Source organism: Balaenoptera ricei, chromosome 10 (assembly GCF_028023285.1).
Source record: "Balaenoptera ricei isolate mBalRic1 chromosome 10, mBalRic1.hap2, whole genome shotgun sequence".
In the NCBI taxonomy this organism is placed as follows: domain Eukaryota; kingdom Metazoa; phylum Chordata; class Mammalia; order Artiodactyla; family Balaenopteridae; genus Balaenoptera; species Balaenoptera ricei.
The window spans coordinates 54649182-54663599 of NC_082648.1; the positions used below are offsets into that span (position 1 = coordinate 54649182).

The 14418-nt window shown below is 35.2% G+C and overlaps 1 protein-coding gene across 4 annotated transcripts in view; it reads left to right on the forward strand.

Annotated features, from left to right (window-relative positions):
* MSRB3 (methionine sulfoxide reductase B3) overlaps nucleotides 1–14418 on the forward strand; it is a 161866-nt gene that overhangs the window by 37462 nt on the left and 109986 nt on the right. For 3 of the 4 annotated variants that reach the window (XM_059936422.1, XM_059936421.1, XM_059936423.1), the window contains 2 exons: nucleotides 11940–12048; nucleotides 13671–13748. In XM_059936422.1, coding sequence (XP_059792405.1) covers nucleotides 11940–12048; nucleotides 13671–13748 — 187 coding nt within the window. Of the gene's footprint in view, nucleotides 1–1319; nucleotides 1357–11939; nucleotides 12049–13670; nucleotides 13749–14418 lie in introns of all 4 variants that reach the window. The other variant, XM_059936425.1, reaches the window with a different exon arrangement.

The following is a 14418-nucleotide window of genomic DNA, read 5'->3' on the forward strand; positions in this document are numbered from 1 at the left end:
AAAACGAGCCATCTTTTGCTCTTAACAAACACGTGTTTAATGAAGGAGTGGGGCGTGAATGACAGTTCACAAAGAGTCACTAATATTGAGGCTAAATACTTGATGAATATTCATTGTCAGTCTTTTCTAGTTTATAGCTTCATCCCAAACATTTTATTTCGAGACTGAATTTCTCATGGCCGCTTTTGCTAGATACATTTTAATTTAAAATGCTTTGAATAGATTTTACCAAGATGCAGTGGCAAATTATCTCTATTTTTGTGTCTTTGCATTTGAAAAAAACCATTTGAAAATTTAAAACCCCCATTTTATTTATTTTAATTACCTCGTTTTTCTCTCTCTTTTTTACATTTAGTATATTTGCACTTGTATTAGTCACTTAAAAATGCATGTTATAAAAATATACCATGGGGACTTCCCTGGGGGTCCAGTGGTTAAGACTCCATGCTTCCACTGTAGGGTGTGCAGGTTCAATCCCTGGTCGGGAAACTAAGATCCCGCATGCTGTGTGCACAGCCAAAATACATGTGTGTGTGTGTGTGTGTGTGTGTGTGTGTGTGTGTGTGTATATATGTATATATATACACACACACACACACACCATGTGATGACAAAGTTATCAGTTATTTAGGTGATTTTTAAGAGCTACACATTTATAGAATTTAAATTTACTCAGTTACTACTATGGTAAGCATTTCCTTCAACACTAGATGTATTTATTGTATTCAATCACGTAATTGCAAGTGAAGAATAGACTGCTAATCTAACTCGCTAGATTACTTAAATTTTAAGCAAGCAAAGATAATCTAAAATTCTATAGCTATAGTTTTTAAGATTTTGTTTTGTTACAGAAATGCATGTTCACTCACAGAATTGTACAGCTCTTTGTAGTATATTCCATTTTGATTAATAGTTTAATATTTCTTGTGCAAATTTTAAATAACATCACAGCAAGTTTCAGAGCTTGCTGTCCTGTTATTGGTATTGATGAAGAAAGAGATTGGAAGCATAATCTGCATTTACTAGTTTGTTTTTACCACCAACTTGCTTTCTGGCCCCAGAATCTGTTTTGTACCTTTTATTCCTATTCCTCATCTGTAAACTTAGAATGAAATACACTCTTGTCAAATCGTTCACAGTTAGATATTACCCTCAAGTGTTAACATTATCTGACATTTCCCAGAAATTTATTCTGTGCAACTTTAATCCCTGGATGTAAGGGGGAATAAACTGGAAAAATATAAAAAGTCAGGGGTGGAACATCAAATAAGTCTGGGAATGTTGATAGGTTTGATCATCAAAATCTATTTCTATTACAGGAAAACCCTTGGTTCCTGCAAAGTGAGCTACAGAAAGGTAGAGATTTTTTTGTCTGTTTAGTTGACTACTCCGTCTTAGCAACTAGAATTGTGTTTATCACATAATAGGTGTTCAATAAGTATTTGTTGAATGAATGAATGGTGATGAACAAGTAGCAACATCTTATGTATCAGAATAATGCCACGTATTAAGTAATGTGATCTCTGTTCTTAAGGAATGCACATTCTGAGAAAGATGGCCACCCTGGGTCCAAATTTTGTTATCTGTAGAATGAAGGGAGTTACATACTTCGTGTTTTTATGATTCTATTTACACATTTCCTCCTTTGCTTTACTATTGAAGGAAGAAGTAGAAGAAGTAAGAAGCATCGTGCTTCTTTCTGCCCAGAATGGCTGACTAGCTTCTTGGATTAGGATTTGAAGTAATGACAGTTCTCCTAGAGGATATTGAAGGAATGTGTAGATGTAATTATAATTAGCAGGAGGCAGTAGGAGGGGAGGATGGTGGTGTAGGGGTGGGAACAGGCTGTGGGCACATGGGTTAGTGAAAGATGGGCATGTTAATGTACAACAGAGCATTGGTTCAAGAGGGAAATATATTGAATGAGAGAATTAAATGAGGAAAGCTGCAGACGCGGAGCTTGCTCTCATTAACCAGGTGTGTGACCAGGTCCCATAACTTCTTTGAGCCTTGGTTTCCTCATGAGGGCTTTGGACTGGAAGATCATCAGTTCCCAAATTATGAACACTCATTCTACTAATACCCTGTAAAACTGATCCCATCATCAAATGGAGAAACTTTGCATACTACCATGTTTTATAAATTCTAGGATGAGCTGGTTTTACATTTCATCATCTTGGTAGTGAGGATGCAGCTGAAAAGTTTTTTTTTAATAAATTTATTTACTTTTGGCTGTGTTGGGTCTTCGTTTCTGTGCGAGGGCTTTCTCTAGTTGCGGCAAGCTGGGGCCACTCTTCATCGCGGTGTGCGGGCCTCTCACTATTGTGGCCTCTCTTGTTGGGGAGCACAGGCTCCAGTCGCGCAGGCTCAGTAGTTGTGGCTCACGGGCCTAGTTGCTCCGCGGCATGTGGGATCTTCCCGGACCAGGGCTCGAACCCGTGTCCCCTGCATTGGCAGGCGGATTCTCAACCACTGCGCCACCAGGGAAGCCCTAAAAATTATTTTGATAAGAAAGTATTGTGTCATGGTTTGATTGACAACTCTTTTTTACTTTTCTGGTGGAGCATAAAATAATGGTGCGTCAAAATACCACATGTTCAATAATGCACATCAGCATAAGAAAGTCTGTAAGAAGTCTTCATTAGGAAACCCATGTAACCTAGATTTTCCTGATCTGGTTTGACTATAGAAACTTCTCCTCACCCCTCAAGAGGAACTACTTGTGAACATTTTTTTCAGAGCCACCGTTTCACAGGATATGTTTTGGGGAATGCTGGATTAGGTAACCTCATAGTCTTAAATCCAGAGAATTAATGGAATATTAGTCATAATAAAATATTTGAAAGTGGAACTCTAGAGAGGTAATAAAGGATTCAGAGTAGTAATAAAGAAAAAAATTTAATCCACCATTTATTTTTTAAAATTACACTGGTTTATTAAGCAAATATTACTGTTGCAGTTTTTAAACTAAATTCTAAGAAACATAGCCAGAGCCATCATTTAGAAAACATTGTTTAGGAAGAAAATTTAAATAGTAATAATAAAAATGGAGAGTTGAATAAATATTTAAATACAACATACACTTATTTAGGGCTTACTCTTCTTAGGGCACAGTGCGAGGTGCTGGGGATGCAATGATGACCGAAATTTTCCCCCAGTCCCTCAAGGATATATTGAATAATTCAGAAGTCTTATGCCTTTTCTTTAGTTATCTGGCTGATAAAGAAAACTGTAAATTTTTTGAATTTTTTTTTTTTTCTCCAGAATCTCTTAGATTTTCTGGAATGTATAGCTAGACTCAGATTTAGCTGTCCACTGAGTGGCAGTTGCAGACATATTTTCTGCCCATTGAGCTTAGTTAATTTAGATTTTAAATTGGATTTGGGTGATAATGTAATTTTAGAAATTTACAAAGCTGAGCTCTTAGACAACATAAGTTTTATTTTCTTTCTAACAAAGCATACTTGATGTTACATGGAAATAAAATTCTGCATGGTAATCTAAGAGAGGGCTCCTTTCCTTCCTTTTTGTGGGTGGTTACCTCTCATCTCCTCAGCCTGTGCTCCCAAGGCGGTGAGGGAGGATGGGAGAGAGAACTATTTTTTGCAAGTCTTTTTGATTGCATGTGAAATGTAGAATGGAAATGAGCCTGTCTGTTTTTTAATTTTTTTTTCTGTACAGGCTATGATGTTCTAGTGAAGACCCATACTGGAAAAAAAATTAAAAACAGGGAACTCTTAACTTCGTCAGACGTTTCACATGCAATCAGATAGACTTGAAGTTAAGTAACTTTCTCTTCCACTGTTGTCACTTGATGATGGCAGTGCCTTTAAAACTTCTCTTTTTACTCATATGCTTTGCAAGTAAGAAAATGCTTTTTGGATCAAGACATGTTTTGAATATTTCCCTAAACTCTAGTCTTTATGGGCCACATTAATAAAAAAGTCATTGCTCTTGTATTTGCATTACATTTTGAAGTACTGAGGAGTACTCTTTAGTTTTATTTGCTACCCTTAGAGAATGCTGATAAAATGACTATCACACATGTATTCAACAATTAAAAATTTGTAACCCACAAGTAAAAGAAATGTAAAATGTGGTTTCTGTCTTACAGAGTTCATTCAGGTGAGTGTATCATCGGATGAATGTAGTGATAAAGCTCTCTGTTGTCACCTCTCAAGAAAATCATGCAGCCTTACAGATTACTTAATATCAAAGGCTAGAATTTAAAATCATATTAATAGACTTTAGATGCTGTGGGAAATACATTTACTCCCACTGACTTACAGTGAGAAAGCATTGGCATATTTCCCCTTTAATTTTAAAACTGCCTTATTTCTCAGCTGCCCAATTTTCCCTCTTCCAAATCAGAATCTACATTTTATCTTGGCTATTTTGCTTTGTTAAATTAGGTAATCCCACTTACATGAAAGACTCTTTGATTACCACCTTGACATTGTACATATTTGATCTATCAGCTTGTCTGGATGGAGTTCTCTTCCCTATTTGAATCTTCTCTGGCCCTGTGACCCTGTAGATGCTGTTTCTGCAAATAATGTGAGCTTTCCATATCCCAATTATAATTGGACCTAGTCAATGTAGGTGGGCAAAGTTTAAGAGTGTTAATGTCTTCTTTGTTAACTCTCTTTACACAAAACTTTGCATATATTTTTACTATAAGACTGCACATTGTATTGATTGTTTTTCTTATCTTTCCTGCTACAGTATGTGCTCCCCTAAGGCAGAAACCTTGACTTATTCATTTTTAACTTTCCAGTACACATCACAGTTCTTAATTCACTGTAGATGTTTAATAAATAGTTGTAGAAGGTATGAATTAATATTAGGCTCAACAGTTTATGTCTTCAAAGAATTTATAATCTGGGAAAATAAAGCAGAAACAACTGACGACATTTGAGAATAATTGCAATATATTATATTAGCTCATGTAAATAGTACCCTGCAGGGTAAATACACTAGTACTAAGGATATTCAGATGGAAGATCAGAGTAGGGGTGAATTTATCAGGATATGTAGACTTGGAAGGAAAACTTCCTTGAAAATATTTTCTTAGTTTATCTATTCAAACCTTCAGTATGGAAACCAGAAGGCCAATTTTATCATTCAACTATGCACCACTAAAACATATGGTCTTGTTTAATTCAAGAAGTTTAAAATGGTGTGTTGCCTTGGCATGCTTATACGTCCATTAATGTTAATTAGAACTCTGTGCATGCATCAATAGAATATAACTGAAACTGCTCTGTAGAACTGTCTTATATGAAGTAATAGAAAAACAGCAAGAAGGCATTAAACGTGATTACTACTATGAGAAATAAAGGTATGATTTTTCTCACATATAGAAAAGAAAACAAATCCTTACCTTAAAAAGAAACAATTGTCTGCTTTCTGATTCCTAAGACCTAGAGTTTTTGTTTTTTGTTTTCCTTTGTGTTATATTTAGGACTTAGAGGACAGATGAAATTAAACTGAACCTAAATGTAAAAATCAAGAATGTTTTTAAAAAATGGAAACTAAGTTGAGGTACTAATTTTATACTTTCTTTAGTTATGGATGTTCCCTGCTACCACCTGAAGCGGAGAGTTAGTGAACTGTCTCCGAAGGGTAAAAACATTGTTTGGCCAAAGGATTTTGCTCTCTAGGCCTATCAAAAATTCATCACCAAAGAATGTCTGTTGAGTATCTTACACATGACTCCAGGTTGGGAATGATGATCTATAGTCTGAAAGGGATGACATTAAATACATAGAGCAAATTAGCAGAGACCGCATGTCTAATTCTGTGTTCAAGGTTCTGCCAGACAAATACTCTCTGAGAGCTATTTTGAGTATAGCACTTGGCTTAAAGGATTTCACTTGGAAGAAAGGAAGGTAATGTCAGACAATGTATGTGCTAAGATATGCAATTGTAAATTTCCAGATGTAAAAGCATATTCTTTCTTTGTTGTTTACCTACTCCATTCATATTCAGGTTTTAGTACTTGCGTTGCAATTACTTGTCTCCATCTCTACCACTGGAGTATGAACTTTTTAGTGTATTCATCTCTTGCGTTGGCCATTTCCACTGGGTGTTCAGAAAGCTCTCCTTTCCGATAGCAGCATGGTCAACTTCCTCTCCTCCTTAAGGCAGGGCGGTGCTCAAAAGTCACCTCCGTTGAGTCTTACCTTGACCACTCTATTTAAGGTTACAGCCCTTACTTCTAGCACTCCCAGTCTTCTTTGCCCTGCTCAGTTTTGCTTTTTTTCCATCCTGTATACTTATCACCTTCTAAGAGGCTATATAGTTTTCTTACTTATTTTCACTGTGTTTTATCTGTCTTCCCCTACCTCTGCTGGAATGGGAGCTCCATGAAAGTAGGATCTTTATTTCGTTCACAGATATATCTTAAGTACTTAGAATAATGCCAGCGTATAGTAGGTGCTCAGTAAGTAATTATTGAATGAATGAATGAGTATTTTACTTAGCACAGTGCCTGGCACTCTGTAAACACTCAACATTTTTGATGACTTAAAAAACCAGTAAGAAAAATGTCAGATCAGTGGTCCTCAAAGAAAGTCCTGCAGCCCTAGTTTCATGGAAACCATAGGACTGAAGCCAGAGTGGCATGGCGTCTTAGATTGTATGTTAATCTCAGGAATGTTTTTCCTGTATAGGTCTACGTTGAGAGAAAAAAATCAGAAAAATTGAGCATGCTTCTACAAGCATGGAGCTTTTCTTTCTTGTGCTTTGCATTTTTTTCTTAAAGCCTTTATTAAATTACTAGAGTGCAAAACAAACAAAACAAGAGAAAAATGGTTCATGGCATATAATTTTATATTCTATTATAAAAATGGACTAGATTTGGCTTTTATAAATGCCCACTTATTTAGAAATTCCTAACACTACTACATCTGGGATAAAAGTTTCTTTAATTTCCCAGTATGACAGACTAATAACCAACTGAAAATTATAATTTATAGTGAAAATTAAAATACACCATTTTTAAATATAGTAGCAAGATATTTCAACATGAACTTTACTGTTTTAACCTAGTTAATTCAAAGCAAAACAAGATAGTCTTATCTCTTACTCACTTATTATTTTGGGAAGATATTTAATAGTTTCATTTTTTCTGATCCTAGGACCAAAATTAAAGTTATGGGATCTTTGGATTTTGTTTTGTTTTGAATTTTCACACTGAAATATAAGATTTATGACTTAAAAGTGCTCTAAGATTTAGTTAACAGATTTGATTTACTTCTAAACAGGACTTTAAAAAGCCTTTCAACGTTTTATAGACTTTGTGAGAATCCCGTTTGAACCTTGTCACTGACCCTATGCTGAAGGAATGAACACAGAGAAAACAGACATTGGCTAATAGACAAATGTTTTTACTTTTCTGGATGTACTGTAGTGATTATTACTTTTCTCTCTTATTATCTTAAGTTGTTAGTGATGGTTTTCAAGCTGAAAGTTATTGCATAATTTAGGAAGAAAGAAGAAATTTGTAGCATAAGTTTTCCATGGGCATTGCAGTCAGATAGCCTGGGATTTGAGTCAGTATATCTATTTGCTGTTTGTCCTTAGTAAGTTATGTTATAACCTCTCTGAGCCTCAGTTTCCGTATCTGTAAAATGGGTGTGACATCTACCTCCTAGAATTATTGAGAGGATTAAATGTAGTTATGTGAAAGTGCCTAGAAATGTGCCTGGCACATAGTAGGCACTCAAATTTTAATTTTCTTCTCTTCTTTCAATTCTCATTTTAATCATTTTTAAAGATAACTTGTGAGGAAAATACTGTTCTAAGGGAATTATTATGGAAAAATAATTACCAATAAAATATTGCAGCACACTGAAATACCTGATCTGGTTACCTTTTAAAATACAGTTTTAACTTCAGAATTCACTGTAATCAAAATGATAATATAATACTGCATTTGTTTAGACAGTGTTTGTTAAGTGCTAATTGCTATGATCCTTACAGCAGACCTCTGAGGGTGGTAGCACATAGAGAGACCCATTTGTCTAAGGTCACGTGACTAGGAAGCAGGCAAGGCAGAAAGTGAACTCTAATTCAAGACAATACTGGCTTTGAAGCAACAATGTGGAACAAGCTTTGATATAAAAAGAGACTTTGGGTATATTTTAGCAAATAAATGCCCTTGGATAGGGTTCAAGGTGGGTCTGATATATACCAAAGTTACTCTGTAAGGAATGGTGTTATGATTAGATACCAAAGTGGCAATATTACCCTCTCAAATATGCTTTGTGTTGCGTGTGTATACACATATGCTCACTTGTGGCTTCGAAGTACTCTATTAACCATTTAAATAAAGGAAAAAGTCTTTCCCTAACATACTTCTAAGCCAATTTAGGGGTCATTGAACAGATGTCATATAATACTAATGTTAAATTACCCTGTGTAATAAGAAAATTACAGTACCTAAGTGAAGATAGTAAAGGGAAACCATCCAATGAATTATTCTAGAATTTCAAAATGAAATGATTTCTTTGAAATTAACAGTGGCACCACATGACTTTAGAAAAGTGAGTCTGATAGGGAAAAGAGAAATTAGAGACAAAAGTGAAGCCTTTCTGTGTTTATATATGCCAGTTTTGGGTTATGATGCTAGGAGAGCTAATGTAATAGTACAGCTTTCAATTGTCCAGGAAGTGTATTATTATTAAACTATGTGGCAAGAAATTTATTAAAATCTGACTAACTTTTCATTGTTTAGTATTAAATCACAGTGGTTGTTTCTAGTCCACATATACTTCCTTTTGCTATTAGGTACACTTTAAAAGCCTAATTATTTTGAGAACATAGTATGACCAAAGAATAAAAATGTACAAAGTTTGACAACTTTAAATAAACACTAGCATTTCTTAAAGAACAAACCTCACTTACAGTTAGGAAACAATATTTATATTTAAGGTTGAAAAGCCAGGATGTAGGAAAATTTTGCTAATTTGGAAGATGACCTTTAAGTGCACCAAAACCAAATAATTTGTAGGCTGTGACATAGGGCACATTCCTACAAAATTTGTGTGAATACTGCTTTAGTGGTTCTTGAAAGACAAACAAAGAAAGCTGGAATGAAATCTTTATCCCCCTTACAAATAAGACGGAGACTAACAAAAGAGTACAGCAGCAGTCTTTCAAAGCTTGCCATTAAAACGAGGTCTCTGTAGCACAGCTAATGAGATGGTTCATAGTAGAAAACAATCTGTTTTTAAGAATGTTTAGATCAAAAGTAATTTCTAATCTATGAAATAAAGTTTTTTCAGTACCCTTCATTCACCAGTGAAGCTTTTATGTTTGTCTTATTTACTTCAATCAGATGTTTTCAATTTTACCTTTTTTCCTTGTACAAATCCTTGACATGGTTCGTCAATACTGACCAAGAGTTTTATTCTTTTTCTTCAGAAAAGAGAGATTTTTGAGAGAGGCAGAATGAAAAAGAGAGAAACATCTTTGCCTAAACGATTTGCAAGCATCTGTGCTTTAAGCTACTTTTTATGAACACTCCTTAGTAAATGACTCAAGGTAAAAAAGCAGAAAAGCATCCAATGTTAGGAAATTGCAATCCAATACCATGTAATTTAAACCTGCAGTTGCTTCTCTTGTACTAAATGACATACAGATGGGTAGCTTAGTTCTCTCAACTTTGGGAACACAATTGGCCTTTTTGTATGAATGAACATATATTAACAAAAATATTTTAGACAGAATTGTTTAATTCTAATTGTATAGATTTTAATTATCTATGCCATTGGAAAGAATAATTTTAACCAAGTTATTTTGTCATGTTAGATTTGCAATTAATGAACTTTTGGGGACAAAATCCACAAAGACACAACCCCTTCAACATATAAAGCAATAAAAACAAAAAGTTACTTTTTAAGACATCTATAGCAAATTGAGCAGAGACTCACCTATCACAGCCAGTTCTGCATTCAAGTTGTGGAGAGGCTTGTTCTGACAGGACAAACATTTCTCAGGGAAACATTTCTATCTCTTAGAAAATATTAAAAATGTAAGTAGTAGGTATTTGCATAAAGCCTAGTGTAATATGGGGTTCAGTGAGATGAGAGACCAACATGCCATTAGTGTGATTTGCCAGCTGTTCCTGTGGATCTTTTCAGGCCAGAGCAGGGCCAACGTTCTTTGTGGAAGGTCAGAAGAGGCGCTATTTGACAACCCACAGGTCTACTCAAAGGTGTGTTTTGCTGTTCGGCTCTGGTTTGCTCTTTTGCTGCCTCCATATTTTCTCATAGAGAATCAACCACTCTATCTTGGTGGCCCTGATTCTGGAAGCTGATATCCTTCTTCAATCCCACAATCAGAGTCAGTGGTTAGTTAAGTTTCTCCTGTTTTAATTTCAGTGATCTCATATACGATGACATTAGGTACCTTAAAAGTAAAAGAAGTAGAAAGCATTTCTATTCCTAAATCATATTTCTTTTATGTTTCAAAACAAATTAAGTTTAGTATTTGGGGAACTAAGCAAGCTTTCTTTCAGTAATTTCATAACATGGTAGGAAATTTTTGCATGTGGTGACATCTGCGTGCCTCTTTCGCACTGTGATGGAAAAGCAAAGAAAAGCAATTTTACTGCAGTGAGTAAGGGTTGCTGTGTCTGGAGTTATTGATCATCCCTTGGTACTCATGGGGGATTGGTTCCTGACCCCCCGCAGATACCAAAATCTGAGGATGCTCAGGGCCCTTATATAAAGTGGCGTAGTATTTACATATAACCTATGCACATCCTCCCTTATACTTTAAATCATCTCTAGATTACTTATAATACCTCACACAATGCAAATGCTATGTAAATAGTTGCCTTAGCATGGCAAATTCAAGGTTTGCTTTTTGGAACTTTCTGGAATTTTGGGGGGAGAATATTTTCCATCGTGTTTGGTTGAATCCATAGATGTGGAACCTGTGGATACAGAGGGCTGACTGTGTTTCTTTTCAGTCATTTGTTCAGGTAAGACAAAATACCCCATATAAGCAGGTATTGTCTGGACGTTTTATTGCGGTCTGTATAAGTTGAAATAAAAGCTAACATTGTTATTAGAATCTAATTAAAATTATTTTACCATTCAAATACATTTAGCCAGTGAAGTCTTTCTAAGTATACTTTATAAAAAGAAAAATGTAGGTCTCTAAATAAAATCACATTCACTTTTGCTTTCCTTTGTCTTTCCTCCCTCCCTATTTTTCTCACTCTTTCTTTGGAACTTCTTGAATCTGCATTAGTGTAAATGCCTTCTCCTGCAGTCTATTAAAAGTTTCTTGCTGCCCGTTTAAACATGGTAATATACAGTCTTGCAAGAGATATTTGTTTTTAAGGACTCTTCAGAACCTAGTGAAGCCTCTGACAGAATCACAGAGAATAGCAATTCCTAGCTATGGAAAGATACATCTTTAGGGTTCAATAAACAAATAGGATAGTATTTAAATCACCCAGGTTGGAAATTGAATGAGGAAGGTTTCAGGCTATTCTACTAAACGAATGAAGAGTTATTGTTTAATATAATATGCCCATCCTCTTATATATACAGCATAAATACTTATAAATAGAGTTATGCTTTTTGAATTCATTTGAAAAAAAAGAAATTCAAGGTACTGGGAGACGTAAAGGATGTATTCCTACCTTGTGAATGTTCAATGGGTTTTTACTGTCTCATGCCAGCAGCTTTGGCTGTAGCACATTGTCAGTGCTCCAGTGGAATCACCTGAATCTTGAATACCATTCTTTTTAAACTGAAAGAAATAGCCAGCTGCAGTTCAGGTAAGTTTGTCTAGTGTGTTAGGGACTGGCCTGGTCATTAACAAGTGACTGCAGAAGCTGTGCTGTGACGGCCAGCCAAAGCAGTTATTTAGGATTCAAGCTAAAAGTCCTCCTTCTCCCACATCCTCTCTCTTTCCAGGGTCATGTAGGGATAAAAAGAGCTGTAAGGTGGTCTTTTCCCAGCAGGAACTGAGGAAGCGGCTAACACCCCAGCAGTACCATGTCACTCAGGAGAAAGGGACCGAAAGGTAAGGCGAGCTTACGAAAACGCCATTAAGCAAGAGCTAGTTTTCTTCATCCTCCTTATCCCCCCTCCCCACCTTTGAATCCTCTTCCTTGCCATTTAATTTAAAGGATTCTATACTTATTTGCTAAAGTCTACAAATTAGTATCCTTGAAAAGGTTGAAAATGGTATTGCTTAGGTTAAGACTAAGTTTTATTTATTCTTTCCCCCATTTAATGAACACTCTATCTTTTGTAAAGTCACAAGGCTTTTGTTAAGGGCCTGTTTCTAGTTTACTACAAAATGTGTGGAAGTAATAGCGATTTAGGTACATTTTTTGGGAAGACATCAGAGTAAGCAAAACCATGAGGGACATGGCACTTTGCCAGGATACTGAAAATTTGAAGGTGGCCATTGTAAGTATAGACGTTTTGGCTGCAAAAAGAAGGTAGCATAATTTAGTTCCTTTCTACCCCACTCCAATTTCTTTTTGAAGCACATGTGGAGAAAGTATTTATTGGCTCATTTGTGGTTGGAATGTCAAAAATTTTCAATAACTGCCCTCACATGGCTTTGGTCCTTGGAAGTTTGCCCTAAGTCCTGAAAAAAGAGTTTGTTCACTTCCAAGACTGTTTTTAGTGAATAAAGTCTCTCTCAGCTGATTCCAGCTCAAAGGTAACTTGCCAAAGTCCAACCATTTTGTTGTCTAATTTATACCATGGAGCTTGGCATAAGGCTGTAACTTACCTCTGATCCAAATTTATTAATGATGTAACTTCTTGTTTTCATTCATGAACTGAAAGAGCTCTTTACCACACGTGGGGTCTTTGTTAATAGGCAACACTGTCTTCCTGTCACAGTATATACTGTTTACTGAATTTACCAAATGCTGAATCTCTGACAACGTCCACCTTTACCGCACAATGAGTTAGCGATGGACTTCGGTCTTGGTCCAAGATGTCTACCCGTCCTGTTGTGTACATGACTAGCAAAATGATTTAATGCACACAAACAACTAGAGATTAGGTCATTCTTAAAAATTCCGTTTATAAAAAAATTGGACCTCATAAAGAGGGTGAAAGGATAATAAAAACAAGCTGCAGAGCACAGACTTTTTGTTGGGCTAGCACAGCTGATTTGTATTAGCTGAATGACCTCCTAGCCTTTAAGATTGTTAACTTAGAAAAATATTCCCTTAAAGCTGCAATATTCCTTTTCAAACCAAAAAATAAGACTCCTTCCACTGGAAGTGTTGGACCCTTCTGTATTTTCTGGTATATACTCTTGGACACTGTAGAGTAGCAGAAATCTTATGTAATAATGTTGTTTTCTGTGAATCTGAACTACAGGCTTTTTTTTTTTTTTAAATAGGAAAAAAAGTTTTCTAAGCATTACATAACTAGATGGCCTGATTTTAAAAAAAATTTAACCCGCACTAGTTTGGAGTTGTTATATGCACATTTTATTATACAGATTTGAAATGTATTAGTAATGTTCAGATTTCCATATGTTTGGTCTGTTCTCATTTTAGGACAAAAAGCCCTTGAAAGTTTTCTTAGAAAAATGTAGTTAAGCAAATATGTTCTATAAGAAATAATGCTAACTTGTTTAATTAATTTTTTTATGCTCTGTTTATTGTGCATCAGTGCCTTCGAAGGAGAATATACACATCACAAAGATCCTGGAATGTATAAATGTGTTGTTTGTGGAACTCCATTGTTCAAGTAAGTATGTTAAAAACCTATGGATATGGACAAATCACATATGGCAACAAACTTGGTATTGTCTGTTCACATTAGAATCTTTCCATTACTAAATTTTCTTATTTCTAATTTTTCTATTTTCCCCCCCACAAAACAAAAGTAATTATTGACTTTCATGATAAACTACCAGTTTGGTAGACTGGCTGATTTCTCGTTATTTGGATCTTTAAAATACCTAATGTTAACTTGTTCATCTTAGTAACCATGGTGCTTAGCAGAGCTATAAAAGAGATTTTGGTGAACGTAGAAATGTCTATGTATTTATTGATTTTTCTGTCATCAAGTGATGGCCCTAAATTTATTTATTTGACCATGATGGAAGTTCTCTATGTGCATCCTTCAGATTGAATAATATCCACCAAGTTGATTATTCATACTTCTGCAATGAAGGGCAATAGCTGTATTGAAAGTAAAATGGGAAATATAATAGATATTTATACATATATAAGTAAATTACATACTCTGAGTTTTGCATTAATCCAGAATCTTTATTTTAAAGATCCCAATAGTTTACTATAAAACAGGCCAGTACATAGACTTTTTCAACAGAATAGTTAATTCAGACAGTGTATTCTGGAGATTATGGATCTTATTCAAGAAAGAAAGCTCTTTACTAAAAATTTATTTATGT